General features: G+C 44.6%; 1 protein-coding gene across 1 annotated transcript in view; it reads right to left on the minus strand.

Moving 5' to 3' along the window:
* Positions 1-4,951: 4,951 nt before the first annotated feature.
* LOC119583506 overlaps positions 4,952-12,500 on the minus strand; it is a 79,191-nt gene continuing 71,642 nt past the window's right edge. Inside the window, 5 exon segments of the mRNA XM_037932029.1 lie at positions 4,952-7,904; positions 8,134-8,309; positions 9,195-9,333; positions 9,879-10,117; positions 10,484-10,675. Coding sequence (XP_037787957.1) covers positions 5,136-7,904; positions 8,134-8,309; positions 9,195-9,333; positions 9,879-10,117; positions 10,484-10,675 — 3,515 coding nt within the window. The 3' untranslated portion in view covers positions 4,952-5,135.

Here is a 12,500-nt window from a genome sequence, read left to right on the forward strand (position 1 = left end):
CAATCACCTTGAAGTGAATAAAGCCGAAAGCCAAGGCCACTTTCAGTATCCGCCTTAAGGCCATCTCGAGTGTCGCTCACACACACACACACTGTGTGTGTGTGTGCACCATAAACATCCTTTTATCTATATGTATCTGCCTGTACAGTTGTTTATTGTCTAAATGCTCTTTGTCTCTATAGCAAAAGCCTTGGATCGACTGGAAAGAAAGATCTAATAAATGATCGAAGTAGTAATATTGACGATGATAATAATAATGGCAATAATAACAACAATGATAATAATAATAATAATAATAATAATAATAATAATAATAATAATGATAATGATAATGGTAATAATAACAATAATAATAATAATAATAATAATAATAATAATAATAATAATAATAACAACAACAACAATAACCCTTACGTCATCCGCCAGAGTCTCCTTATCAGTCAATAAGTATTCCGTAAATCATCTTATCTAGCGTTTCTGCCTGTCAACCAGGGAGTCGGTGGTTCCCCCCCCCCCTCATGTGCAAGAAGATGCAATTGTCGCCTGGGGATTCCTCTGAACATGGTGAACATGGCCAAATATAATACAGTATGATGAATAGAAGGCATGGACTGCGAGAAAAAAAAGGTGAACTATGGTTTACACTGGTAAATTATCATACGGTGGGTAATAACTAAGCTCAGCCGAATCAGTAATAGATAGCACAGGCCCCGGGAAAATTTTCTGCTTCGCATATCTGGATTATCTTTATCCTGATCCGAAAATCATGTTGTCCTAGCTTCACAAGAAAAAGGAAAGCTAGATAAACACATCATACAGGATGAAGAGATATGTAAACAGATACAGGAAAGTGACGGATGCATAGCAATTCCGACCTATTAATGAAGACATAAAAAAGATAAAACAACAAGAAATTGATAAGAACATTAATAAGAGTGATTACTAGCAAAGTTGCACTTATTTACACCCGTATAAAATAACTCAGTTTGCCCTAAAATTTACTTCTAAATGCAATATCTCCATTTTCTATTAATATAATTTTAAAGGTAAACTATAACATTCATGTTAAAGAAATCTCGTCAGTGGTGTGGTTGCTGTTATAACTATTGTTTTCTTTATCGTGTGAGAGCAAACTTGACAGTTCTCCCTGAAATTACGCATTTTAGAAGATCCTTGCCCTTTAAGATTTTTTAAAAGCCTCGGAATCAAAATTTAGACTGTGTCGCTTCCGTTTCGTTGCTTCACGAAATGCTTATGATTATTCCTGTTTTGGATATCTTACAACTTTCTTATCTACTCTTTTTTTTTCAAGAATCGTCTTGCTTGTTGATTAGACCCACTTATGAGGATCACTTAATATATTAACTAATTCTACCAAAAATAATAATTCTTTCAGCCATCAAATCAACAGCCTTTTTACATTCCCAATTCCTGCATTTCCGTACAGTAGTCCTAACGGTCAGTTTAGCATCTTTACCATACTAACTGTAATATAACGATATTATTCTTTTCTGGCTACCACGCAGGTTACATTACCCAGGTTAACAGATGGTTACAGCATCGATGGGAAACAAAGTCGTTATTAATTCAGTAATATTCAGCGATATCATTACGATAATTATTTTCATTTATTGACAATCGTTATATTATTATTTGTTATAAGTGTGATTTTTTTTTGTATCAGTTGTCAGTATTTCATTAGAAAGATTGTTCAGTGTTTCCAGTATCCATTTTTGTACATATTAACGAAAACAAACTTGAGTTTATGCGTACTTTTCTTTTCTTTTTTGATCATATGCAATAATGCGTCCCATCTTGCAGTCGGTAAGAGTATTTCTAAAAGTTGATAGCTTAATAGTGACGTTACTTTATTGTTTACATAGACGCATATATCAAGTATTCTGGTATATGTGAATTGCCTTGATAAAATAAATAAAGAAATTTATTATTTATATCATGCTAGATTTTTGTCGTACTGTAGGTGCGTGTAACTTTTACTTAGTGTTTATGTAATAAAACACAGATAACAGTTAGCTTTCTGTCTTACATGACATAGAGACTGATTTTCATTTTTTTCTGCATTGTGATGGATTGATAATGAAACCAAGATATATTTCATAATAATATTTATTATGTTCTAAAAATTTATACAGTTATCATAAATTTCGATATATTAAAAAGTCAAAAGTTAATCACTTAAAAATAAATAAGATTAGTGTTTAGCAAAATAAATACATACATGTGTTAAGTCTGACTATAAAGGATTCTTAAAGATGAAAAAGACTGAAGTATAATAATAAAAAAAGCGTCAATCCTAAATACGATAAAATATCTTTACAAGAAGGGGTTTCATTCCCTAGTCACAGTGACAACAATCAGTTCTCAGTCACAACTATAAAAAAGTAAATTTGATCATGAAAGTTTTAAGAGAGAGAAAATAAAGATATCCGTAATAACTTGTACAAGACGAGAAATTCAACACGAAAGTTTCAAAACCTGGAAAAATGGAAAATAAAGTGAAGAGCAAACACACCGCCTGGTTATGCTGTGAAACGACGAAACTGATATCATACACTGAAGAAAACGGGGGAAAGGCACTATTCGTGCTGCCTTGGAATCTTAATGCCAAATTTATCATTTTTCTCAAAAGGTGTAACTCGCAACCGCCTTCATTTAGGCTTTTGAGCAGAAAAACATAATGGAAATAGTACTGGACGCATAGGAAATGACGATGAATAAAAGAACGCACAGGAGAAGGGACTAACTAGTGAAAATAAAAAAAGGTAAATGTAGACAGGTGTGTGAAAGAAGCGACCAGACGAGTGTTCACACGTGTTGTGTTCTTCACAACAGATAAGAGTAGCTCTGCAACCCTCTCATAAATTTGTGTATAATATATATATATATATATATATATATATATATATATATATATATATATATATATATATATATATATATATATATATATATATACTGATGTTACAACCTTCCTCATTTTTTTAAAATAAATCATCTTTACATATAGACATGCCTGGCCTCTTCGATTGTTGAATATATAAAATCGGAAGCACCTTTTTATAACAGGGAGATATATATATATGGTGTGTGTGTGTGTGTGTGTGTGTGTGTGTGTGTGTGTGTGTGTGTGTGTGTGTGTGTGTGTGTGTGTGTGCGTGCGTGTGTGTGTCAATGTAAAACACCATTAACATAATCAAATTGTATCTTAGTTTTTTCACGTTCAAATATATATTGTTCCTATTCAATAATCTCTCTATATATCTATATCTTGGCACAGCCACATACACATTCTTAGACAACCAATCTCTAAACAGGATTCCTGATACAGGTTTTATATTTACAAAATCGTGTGTAGTATTAAAAGTTAGCTTATGTTAAATCAGATAAATCACAAATAAAAAACCTATTTAAGATCTATGGCTTAAACATTTAAAGAAATAAATGCTTTATATATATATATATATATATATATATATATATATATATATATATATATATATATATATATATATATAGTATATTTATACATATACATATACATAGATGTGCTAGCATTTTGACCAAGTTACAACAGCGCCTATGAATAACTTGGCTTCAAATAGTTACAGCGTAGCAGTTATCTCGGGGTAGTACAGGCGTAAACTAGAAAGCAAGCCGTTAATCCAATAAATTAACATTATACTATACATTAATTTGGACAAGGCATAGCACTCGTAAAACATCACACAACCAATTGTTATGTTCATCATTTGGTAAAAAGAACAAAGCTGGTGACATTAATGCTACTGGTCTCAGTATCAGTCACATTAGCGTTCTCGATTTTGTGTTATTTTACGAATGCAAAAAATATTGAGGCCAGTTCACTAACGCATTGTCCTTATGTACATATTCTAGGTGTAGTCTCAACTCTTCAAATTACTGTAAATACAAGACCTATGTCATGTTTTTACAATGAATATTAAGTACGTCTGAACCAGTGGTAGGAGACCACACACGCCTCTCGTCTCACGGGGAAAATAATCACAGACGAAAATGTGTGACTGTACAAGCCACGCTTTACAACTAACAAACTTAATATTAGCTACAGTGAATAATGTGATTTCACTTTTGTTTTTTGATATATTAATATATAAAAAAAGCATTTGCACTTTGAATGTTCTGTGTGTTGCTTTTAAATACGATCACTATTCGTTACTTTATATGAATACTAATCAAAGAATGTAGCTTTGACACTCGGGGTAATATTGGTTACGTGGTGTTAGAAAAAAAAAAACGTTTTGGTATGTATCGAATTTCTAATTGAAATCAGAGCTTAAATCAAGGCATTAAAAGTTAAGAAAAAATAAAATGGAACACATGACAAACAAAAGACAATCTATCATGCGCAATCGTCGGCGCTGATCACCCGTTTTTTGGGCCTTAATTATCAGGAAATATCTAGAAAATATTCTACGTGTCTAATATCTACCTATAAAAAGAAAAGAAGATATAAAACAACTGTGGGCTAGAATACTGTCCAAATAACCATTTACGAATAAGGCGATGAAGATACAGCGGTCAGTTAGCACCCAAACTGCATCTGGTTTACAACGGTTACAAAATTTTGTAGCCCAACATTTGTTTCTCTCTAAGACGAACATGGCACAAGGGTTCACAGGTCCATGGCACTACAGAGCAAGGGACGAACACAAAGAAGGTTACGACACCTAACACCTTGCCTATAACAGACATTCATATGACGGTAAACGCAAACTGGTTCTCACACACTCACTCACACTCACACACACACACACACACACACACACACACACACACACACACACACACACACACACACACACACACACACACACACACACATTTAAGTATATGTAACAAATATAATACACATGTGTGTGTGTGTGAGTGTGTGTGTGTGTGTGTGTGTGTGTGTGTGTGTGTGTGTGTGTGTGTGTGTGTGTGTGTGTGTGTGTGTGTGTGTGTGTGTGTGTGTGTGTGTGTGTGTGTGTGTGTGTGTGTGTGTTGTGCATGTACGAAAATCTCGGTCACAGGCCTCAGGTGCTCGCAAGAACAATGGAGACTACCAAGCTAAACGGACTACCGGGCGCAAAGCCTCACTTAACCATCGTGCGCGGCGACGACAGGGACAGGTTGCGCGACACGACCTTGACCTTCTTGACGGGCGCGGGGGCGTCTCCGGCGCTCACCTTCGACGAGGAGGACGTCGTAGGCCGCATGAAGGCAGGGAGGTTCCCGCCCTTTCTCGCGGACGCCGGTTTGCTTGCGGGCGTCCCGACGGGCCTCCGGAGGCTCTGCGTTCCCTCGGGCTTCGGCGGCGACGACCGGAAGCTGGCCGAGCGTTCGGCGAGGGGCTTGGAGCTAGAGGCGGCGGACGAGCGCGCCGTCGTGCGAGAGGTCCCTCCGACGCGGCTGTTGCCGGAGTTCGAGCGGGAGAGGTTCTCCTTGGAGCTGCCCGAGTCGCCCCGCTTCACCTTGACGGAGGACGTCGGCGTCGAGCCCGGCGACCTGCGTAGGGAGGTGTTGGAGCCGCTGATGTTCCGGTGGCGTGACTCGGCGGAGGTGAGCGAGCGGACTTGCGCAGGAGCGAGCGGGCGCTTAACTCTGGCGCTGCTGTTAGCTGAGGGCATCGCAGCCTTAGTGACGCTGGCCGTCCCTCGTCTCAGGGAGCCCTCGCTCGACTGCTTGCTGAGGGATCCCGTCGATCGCGTGGAGTCAGCCCGGGAGAGCGATCGCGTGGGCGTGGCGCCCCCGGAGCTGTGCAGGGAACCCGAGGAGCGAGTTCGGTCGTCGGGGAAGCTCGGCTGCGCGTTCTCCCCCTTCGGGCTGCACGGCGAGCTCTGCGTTGCTTCGTACTCGTCTGCGCCTCCGCGTCCCATCCGCAGGCTCTTCAGGGTCAGGCTCTTGAGGGCTGAGGTGTAGTCAGTCATCTTGCCCTTCCTGCTGCTCGAGTCTGACTTGTTGCTGATCATGCTGGTCGTACTCGGGGACTTTGAAGGTGGTCTGGCCGGCCGTACCGTATTCACGGAGGCAGCCGAGGTGAGGGACGACCGAGAAGAACGCAGGCTACTCCGCGAGCCCGAGTTCTCCGCTTTTTTCGAAGCTCCTAAGCTGCTTTCCTGCCGCCCTCGAAGGCTGTCAATCCGCAGCCCATTACGGTTTCTTCTTAGTGACGAGGGCGTCGTTGGCACCTTCTCAATGGACCCATCCGGCACGTCGCCTGTGGACGATGCTCCCTGACTCGTGGTTTCTGACTTGATGCTTCCCGTGTCTTCGAAGCCTTCGTCAACCTCCTTGGTGGTGCTGCCGCGCAGTCTGGTCTTGGAGTGGGGGTCCATGAGCGACCTCGTCCGCGTCTCGCCCCGCCTCAGCCCTGTTGGCTCCTTCGCGTCCAGCTTAGAGAACAGCCTACTCACGCCGCGGGAGGAGTCACCGAAGACGGATCGCTTCTTGTCCTTCTCCTTCTCTTTGTCCAGCGCCTGGCGGACGTGGCTTGGGTCGATGGCACTGCGAGTGCGGTCCCGTCTGTCCCTGCGAGAAGTATCGCTGGCACTGCTGGTGACCCTAAATGACCCTCGCGTTTCCAAGCCCTTTGCCACGCTGTCCTGGTTCTTCCGATGCAACCGCTCTGACGCTGGCGGCTTGAGGTCTCCCTTGGTGCCTCTACCTCTTTCCTCCATCGCTCGTTGAACGTCGTACTTGTCCACGTTGGAGCGGAAGCGGCGAGTTATTCTGTCCTTCCAAGAGTCTGTATCCTTGGATTTTCCTCGCGAAGGATCCTCATCTGTCTTGGTTTCCTTGATGCGCTGCCACCGTTTGAGACGCGAATCCTTGTCCTCGTAACTCTCCTGCGGGACCTCTGAGGTCTCGGCCTGCTGGACTTTGGTATGGATCTTCTCTACGCTCGCCTCCTGTTCCTGAGGTGCGAGGCGCTCCGGGGAGGTTGAATGCGACTTCCTCCCCGCGGAGCCCGCCCTTGAGCCCTCTCCTTCGCGCCGAGCCTCAGCCTCAGCGTTATCTTCGCTGAGTCTGGACTCGGGCCTGTCTTGCATTTTCTTGTGCCTCAGCGTCTTGCGAACGGAGGAGAAGCGCTCGAAGTGGCCGTCTCCAAGGCCGTCGTCATCTATCGACATCGATCGCTCTTTCTGCTTGGCCAGCATCTGCTCCGTCTCGCTGTCTCCGTCCTTGGCCAGATCAGCCAAGCGTTTGAAGCGCTGAGTTCTCCTGGCCGAACCGCGCTCCTCGATCTCGCTGCCCGCGCCTTCGTTCTCTGAGCTGTCGACCCCAGTCCTCGTGCGATTCCGTCCCGCCTCCGCGTCTCCTGCACCCTTCTTCTCCCCCACCAAGGCTCGCCGGTCCTCGCTGGTCAGGCTGCGGAACCTCCGGCCGGCTCTGCGGCCATCGAAGTCCTCGGCCTCCTCCTCCTTCTTTGAACTGAGCCAGCGCGAGTCCGACGGCGCCCTGAAGCTGCGCATGCTGAAGGCTCTCCTGGTCACCGGTGGTGTCTCGATGTTCTCCGAGTCGATGTCGATCTTGTCGAGCTTGTTCTCGTCACGGGAAGGCCTCCGGAGGTGCTTCGGGATGGACGGCGGGAGCAGCTTCTGGTCCTCGCCTCGAGACTCTCCCTCCTCCTCCCCTTCGTCTTCCTCGCGTTTCTTCTCGTTCTCCTCATCTTCCTCTTCCTCTGGCTTCTCTATTGCATCGTCGCCCAGAGAGCGTATGGTGCCCACCAGATGAGCCGACTGAAGGTTATCCTTGAGGCGCTGCTGGAGAGCCGAGCGGAGGCTGGAGGGCGTCATGGTGCGCTGGTAAATCCGCTTCTCGCGCCGCCCGGACTCGTTTCCTCGCTCGGGGGACGACTCGGCCTGCGAGGACACGCAAATCAGGAATGTATTGCAGTGTATGCCAAAGTTATGTTTCACTCTTCCCTTTCTTATTTACCGAAATCTCACACACCCATTATCCAATCCGAAAAATAGCCATACATTTTAACCGCCACAAAATAAAAGCATCCCCCCCACCCACACACATCAAAAAGGAACAGATAAATAAACAAATAACGCCTCCCCTTAAAACCCACAGCGCAGCACCCACCTCCTCGATTGAGCGGAGAATATCAGCCGACACGTCCACCGAGTGCCGGTACTTCTGGATCAGCTGTTCCGACCTGCTGGAGGGGGACTCGTCGAGGGTGGAGGCAGCCGGGGCCGAGCCACGACGGGGGGAGTCCTCCACTATGAAGGCGCCGTTGTCCTCGTGACCGCTGCCCTCTGCGGGAGGAAGGGCTGGTTAGGAGGGCAGGTGGAGGGGAAATTGGGGAAGAATGGGGTAGGTGGGAAGGGGAAGGGGTACAGGGAGGAGAAAGACGGGCGTGGAAAGAAATGGAGATGACAGGGAGATTGTGGGAGGTAGGGAAGAGGAGGAGAGGAGAGGAGGAGGGGGGAGTAGGAGGAGGAGGAAAGGAAGAAGAAAAGAAGAAGAAGAAGAAAAAAGAAGAAAGAGGAGGAGGAGGAGGAAGAAGAGAGGAAGGAGGAGGTAGAGGAGGAAGAAGAAGAAGAAGAAGAAGAAGAAGAGGAGGAGGGAGAGGGGAAGGAGGAGGAGGAGAGGGAGAGGGGGAGGAGGAGGAGGAGGAGGAGGAGGAAGGGGGATGGGAAGAAGAAGAAGAAGAAGAAGAAGAAAAAGAAGAAGAAGAGAAGAAGAAGAGGAGGAGGGAGAGGGAGGAGGGGGGAGGAGGAGAGGAGGGGGGGGAGGGGAGGAGGGGGAGGGACAGGGAGAGGGGGGAGGAAGGAGGAGGGGAGAGGGGGAGGGGAGGAGAGGGGGGGGGATGGGGGAGGAAGAAGAAGAAGAAGAAGAAGAAGAGGAGGAGGAGGAGGAGGAGGAGGAGGAGGAGGAGGAGGAGGAGGAGGAAGAGGAGGAGAGGAAAAAGAAAAAGAAGAAGTAGGAGGAGGAGGAGTACGACAACGATAGCAATAAGAAGGACAGGAAGGAAAAGGAAGGGAATAAGAGACAGATGAATACCATCTCAAAGATAAACTGAAAATCAAACGACGAACACCACTATCTATCTCGCGCAGCCGCCCTTCTCCGACCCACAACTCAACCCGCAGCCAGACCTCAGCCACAGCCCACCGCGAAGGCCCCAAGCGACCACCAACCTTTTCCCTGCGCAGTCTTCTCCTCCTGGGAAGGCCGGCGGATGTACAGCTTGAGGGTGTCCGGCCCCTCGTCCTGGCCCAGCGTCTGGATCAGCGACGACCTACGACTCGACTCGTCAAGGGGGTCGTCGTCTATGCCCTTTTTGTTAGGGAGACAAGAAGAAAGGGTTCGGTGAGGTCTTGAGGTTTCTAACTCTTTTAGTCTAAGTTTTTTTTTTCATTTGTTATTTTTAAAAGGAGAGGGGGGGAGGGAGGGGAGAGAGCGTTTGAATTTTTTTTTTCTTTTTTTTTTATTTCGGGGAGGTACTCTAGTTTTGTGTTTTTGGGTGTTTCTGTCTTTATCCAAGCTTCTAAGTTCTGAAATTTGTGAGTTGTTTTTATGATTTACAACATAAGTGTGAAATATATTGACAAAAACAACATATCCGTAATCCTTAAAATGTGTTCGCTGGAACATCCGCTTAGAAAGACACGTATGCAAATGATTAACAACACAAGGCTAGATACGTTATTTGTCATTTTAATTACACTTTCATCAAATACCCGTGATTAAGCTTTCTGGTGAAGACTGCAAACTCGAGCCAGCCTCTACTCCACCTTCAGAATCGCGTCACGAGAAACTTAATGCTTGTTCTACTGATGCATTCCTTCCCCTTCGGGCCCTCGCCAGGACCAGAGACCTACCTGGACAGCCTGAACGACCTGGCCGGGCTCGATGTTCGACCTCGACCTCAGTCTACGAATCCTCCTCGCGGCTGTGTTGTTGGAGGAGGGCGCGGCCGAGCCTGAGGCTGAGGCCTGGCTGGCGCCTGAGACGTTCTGGAGTGGCTCCTGCGTCGCCTCGCTCGAGTTGGAAACGTTGAGGTTGCTCTTCCGCCACGGAGACTTGTCCTTCTCCTTGCTGGGCAGCGGCGATTGGGCTTCTGCAACAAAGCAGGATGCGGTTACTGGGGGTCTTGTGTGGCAGATGTCAAAGGGGCATGGAAAAGATCGAATGATTTCACAAAGAAAGACACGTAACTGTTATTTCCTTGACAGAATTACATGGCAGTTGCAAATCTTGCTCTGTGAAGTTACTCGTTTTCATTCATATTTCCTTTCCAATATGCAATATTTTTATATCTCTTCGTACAACCACTGTGCATTAACTACACTCACTGATGAATCAATTACACACTGTACACACACAATAATCCCAAACAAAAACACAAACACACGTATTAAAAAAATAAAATCCGATAAAACCCAAACAGACGACCATAAGCATCGAACTCTCCAAGAGGACGAACCTTCGATCGCTTCCATGGCCCCGACCACATCCGTCTTCTCCACCGAGGGTCGCCAGTCTTGGTACACGCGCCGATACCCAGCCCCTCCTCCGCTCCCTCCGCCCGCGTTCGTGGTGGGGTCCTCCGAGGGCTGGTCTTCGGGTAGGGTCCCAAGGGCTGGACCAGAGGCGCTGGCACTTCCTGCGCCTTCGTCTATGTGTGGGGATGCAGTCGGCATGAGTTAGCATGGAGGATGGAGGAGGAGGAGGAGGAACAGATAAAAAAGAGAGAGAGAGAGAGAGAGAGAGAGAGAGGAGAGAGAGAGAGAGAGAGAGAGAGAGAGAGAGAGAGAGAGAGAGAGCGAGAGAGAGAAGGAGAGAGAGAGAGAGAGAGAGGAGAGGGAGAGAGAGAGAGAGAGAGAGAGGAGAGGGAGAGAGAGAGAGAAAGAGAGAGAGAGAAGAGAGAGAGAGAAGAGAGAGAGAGAGAGAGAGAGAGAGAGAGAGAGAGAGAGAGAGAGAGAGAGAGAGAGAGAGAGAGAGAGAGAGAGAGAGAGAGAGAGAATATAAAGAAAATAAAAGACAAAAATGCATATAAGGGGGGAAAAAATACCCCATAAATTAAATCATACCCAAGTGTATATAAAACTAAAACGAATTACACGCATGCATCATATTGAAGTCTTCTATAGGGACTCTAAGCATATTTTTCCTACGTCTTGTCTTCGTATTATAAGGGTGAGCTATGGATGGGGAAAAACAATAATAAATAGTAACGTAGAAACGGCATGAAAGGAAAAACGAAAGGGAATGTAAGAGGAGAGAACAATTAAAAAAAAATGGAGTGGAGTAAAACAGGTAAGAATACGATGTGAAGGAAGGATGTAATAAACAGAGTATGAAATAACGACACAGAAGAAAATATATTGAACGAACATAAAGATCAGATAGAAGCATGGAGGAAGAACATGAACAAAGAAGATAAGAAAGATGACATAATGAAGAGGGCGTCGATATGATGAAAAGAAAAAAAAAAATATAAAAGAAAGTAAAAATAGACAATATGTGAAAGATATTAGGAGGAACGAGACAAATATGATTTTATGTAGTATTTGGGGAAGGGAATGACTTAATAGTGTATCTGCGACTTCATATGCATGTTGCGTATATAACAATTCATGAATGATATTACTGAATCGATAAGGTCATGAACCTACTGCCAAATAGGGCAAGTAAAAGATCAACTGTATATTTCAACAATTCGTTTTTCGTGATGTTTACCTTCTGCAGGTCGACATTATGGATATCGTAGACGATTTATTCTAAACGGCCTTGTCACAGATGCAAGACTAACTATACAAGCCATCCCCTTCAATGAGAGTATTGTAGCCGAGATAGAAAACGAGATATAGGGGAAAGGACAAACCAAACGACCAAAAAAAAAATAAAAATAAAAAGGCATATTTCTAGGAGAAGTTGAGGAAGAACGATAACAACATAAGAGAGACCCAAAACAAAAGAATTTCCCGTAACTCAGTCCCGAGAAAACAAATCTTTATCACTTACAATACCTTTTACGCGGGGAGGAAAATGCGACATTCTTACTTGGCAAATTTCCTGCAAAACTTCATGTGCGTGAAATAAAGAGAAATATTCCTGTCTGAAGATCAACAGAGAGACAGTCAAAGCAAGGGTTGTCGAGAGAAAATGGTGAGTCAACAAAGAAATAATATGTCAACTTTCAAGTTAATGTATGATTAAAGGCCGAAATTCTTAATTTTTTTACATGAAATTTTAAGATAACTGAAGTATCCGCGTGTAAAGTTGCTTCACCGTGTTGAAACAAGTTTACACACCTTACATTATTTGTGATGTCTAAAAGTAGTTTTATGAAAGAGAAATGTCTAACAAAATCGGCGTAGAGTATGTTCATAATTAAATAAAATATGTTATGAATAAGGAGAAAGAACATTCTGTCTACGAAAGAGTCACATTACCATTACAAAGATCACTGCAGACCCTTGAAAAATCTCACTCTTAAC

Source organism: Penaeus monodon, chromosome 17 (assembly GCF_015228065.2).
Source record: "Penaeus monodon isolate SGIC_2016 chromosome 17, NSTDA_Pmon_1, whole genome shotgun sequence".
Lineage (NCBI taxonomy): Eukaryota > Metazoa > Arthropoda > Malacostraca > Decapoda > Penaeidae > Penaeus > Penaeus monodon.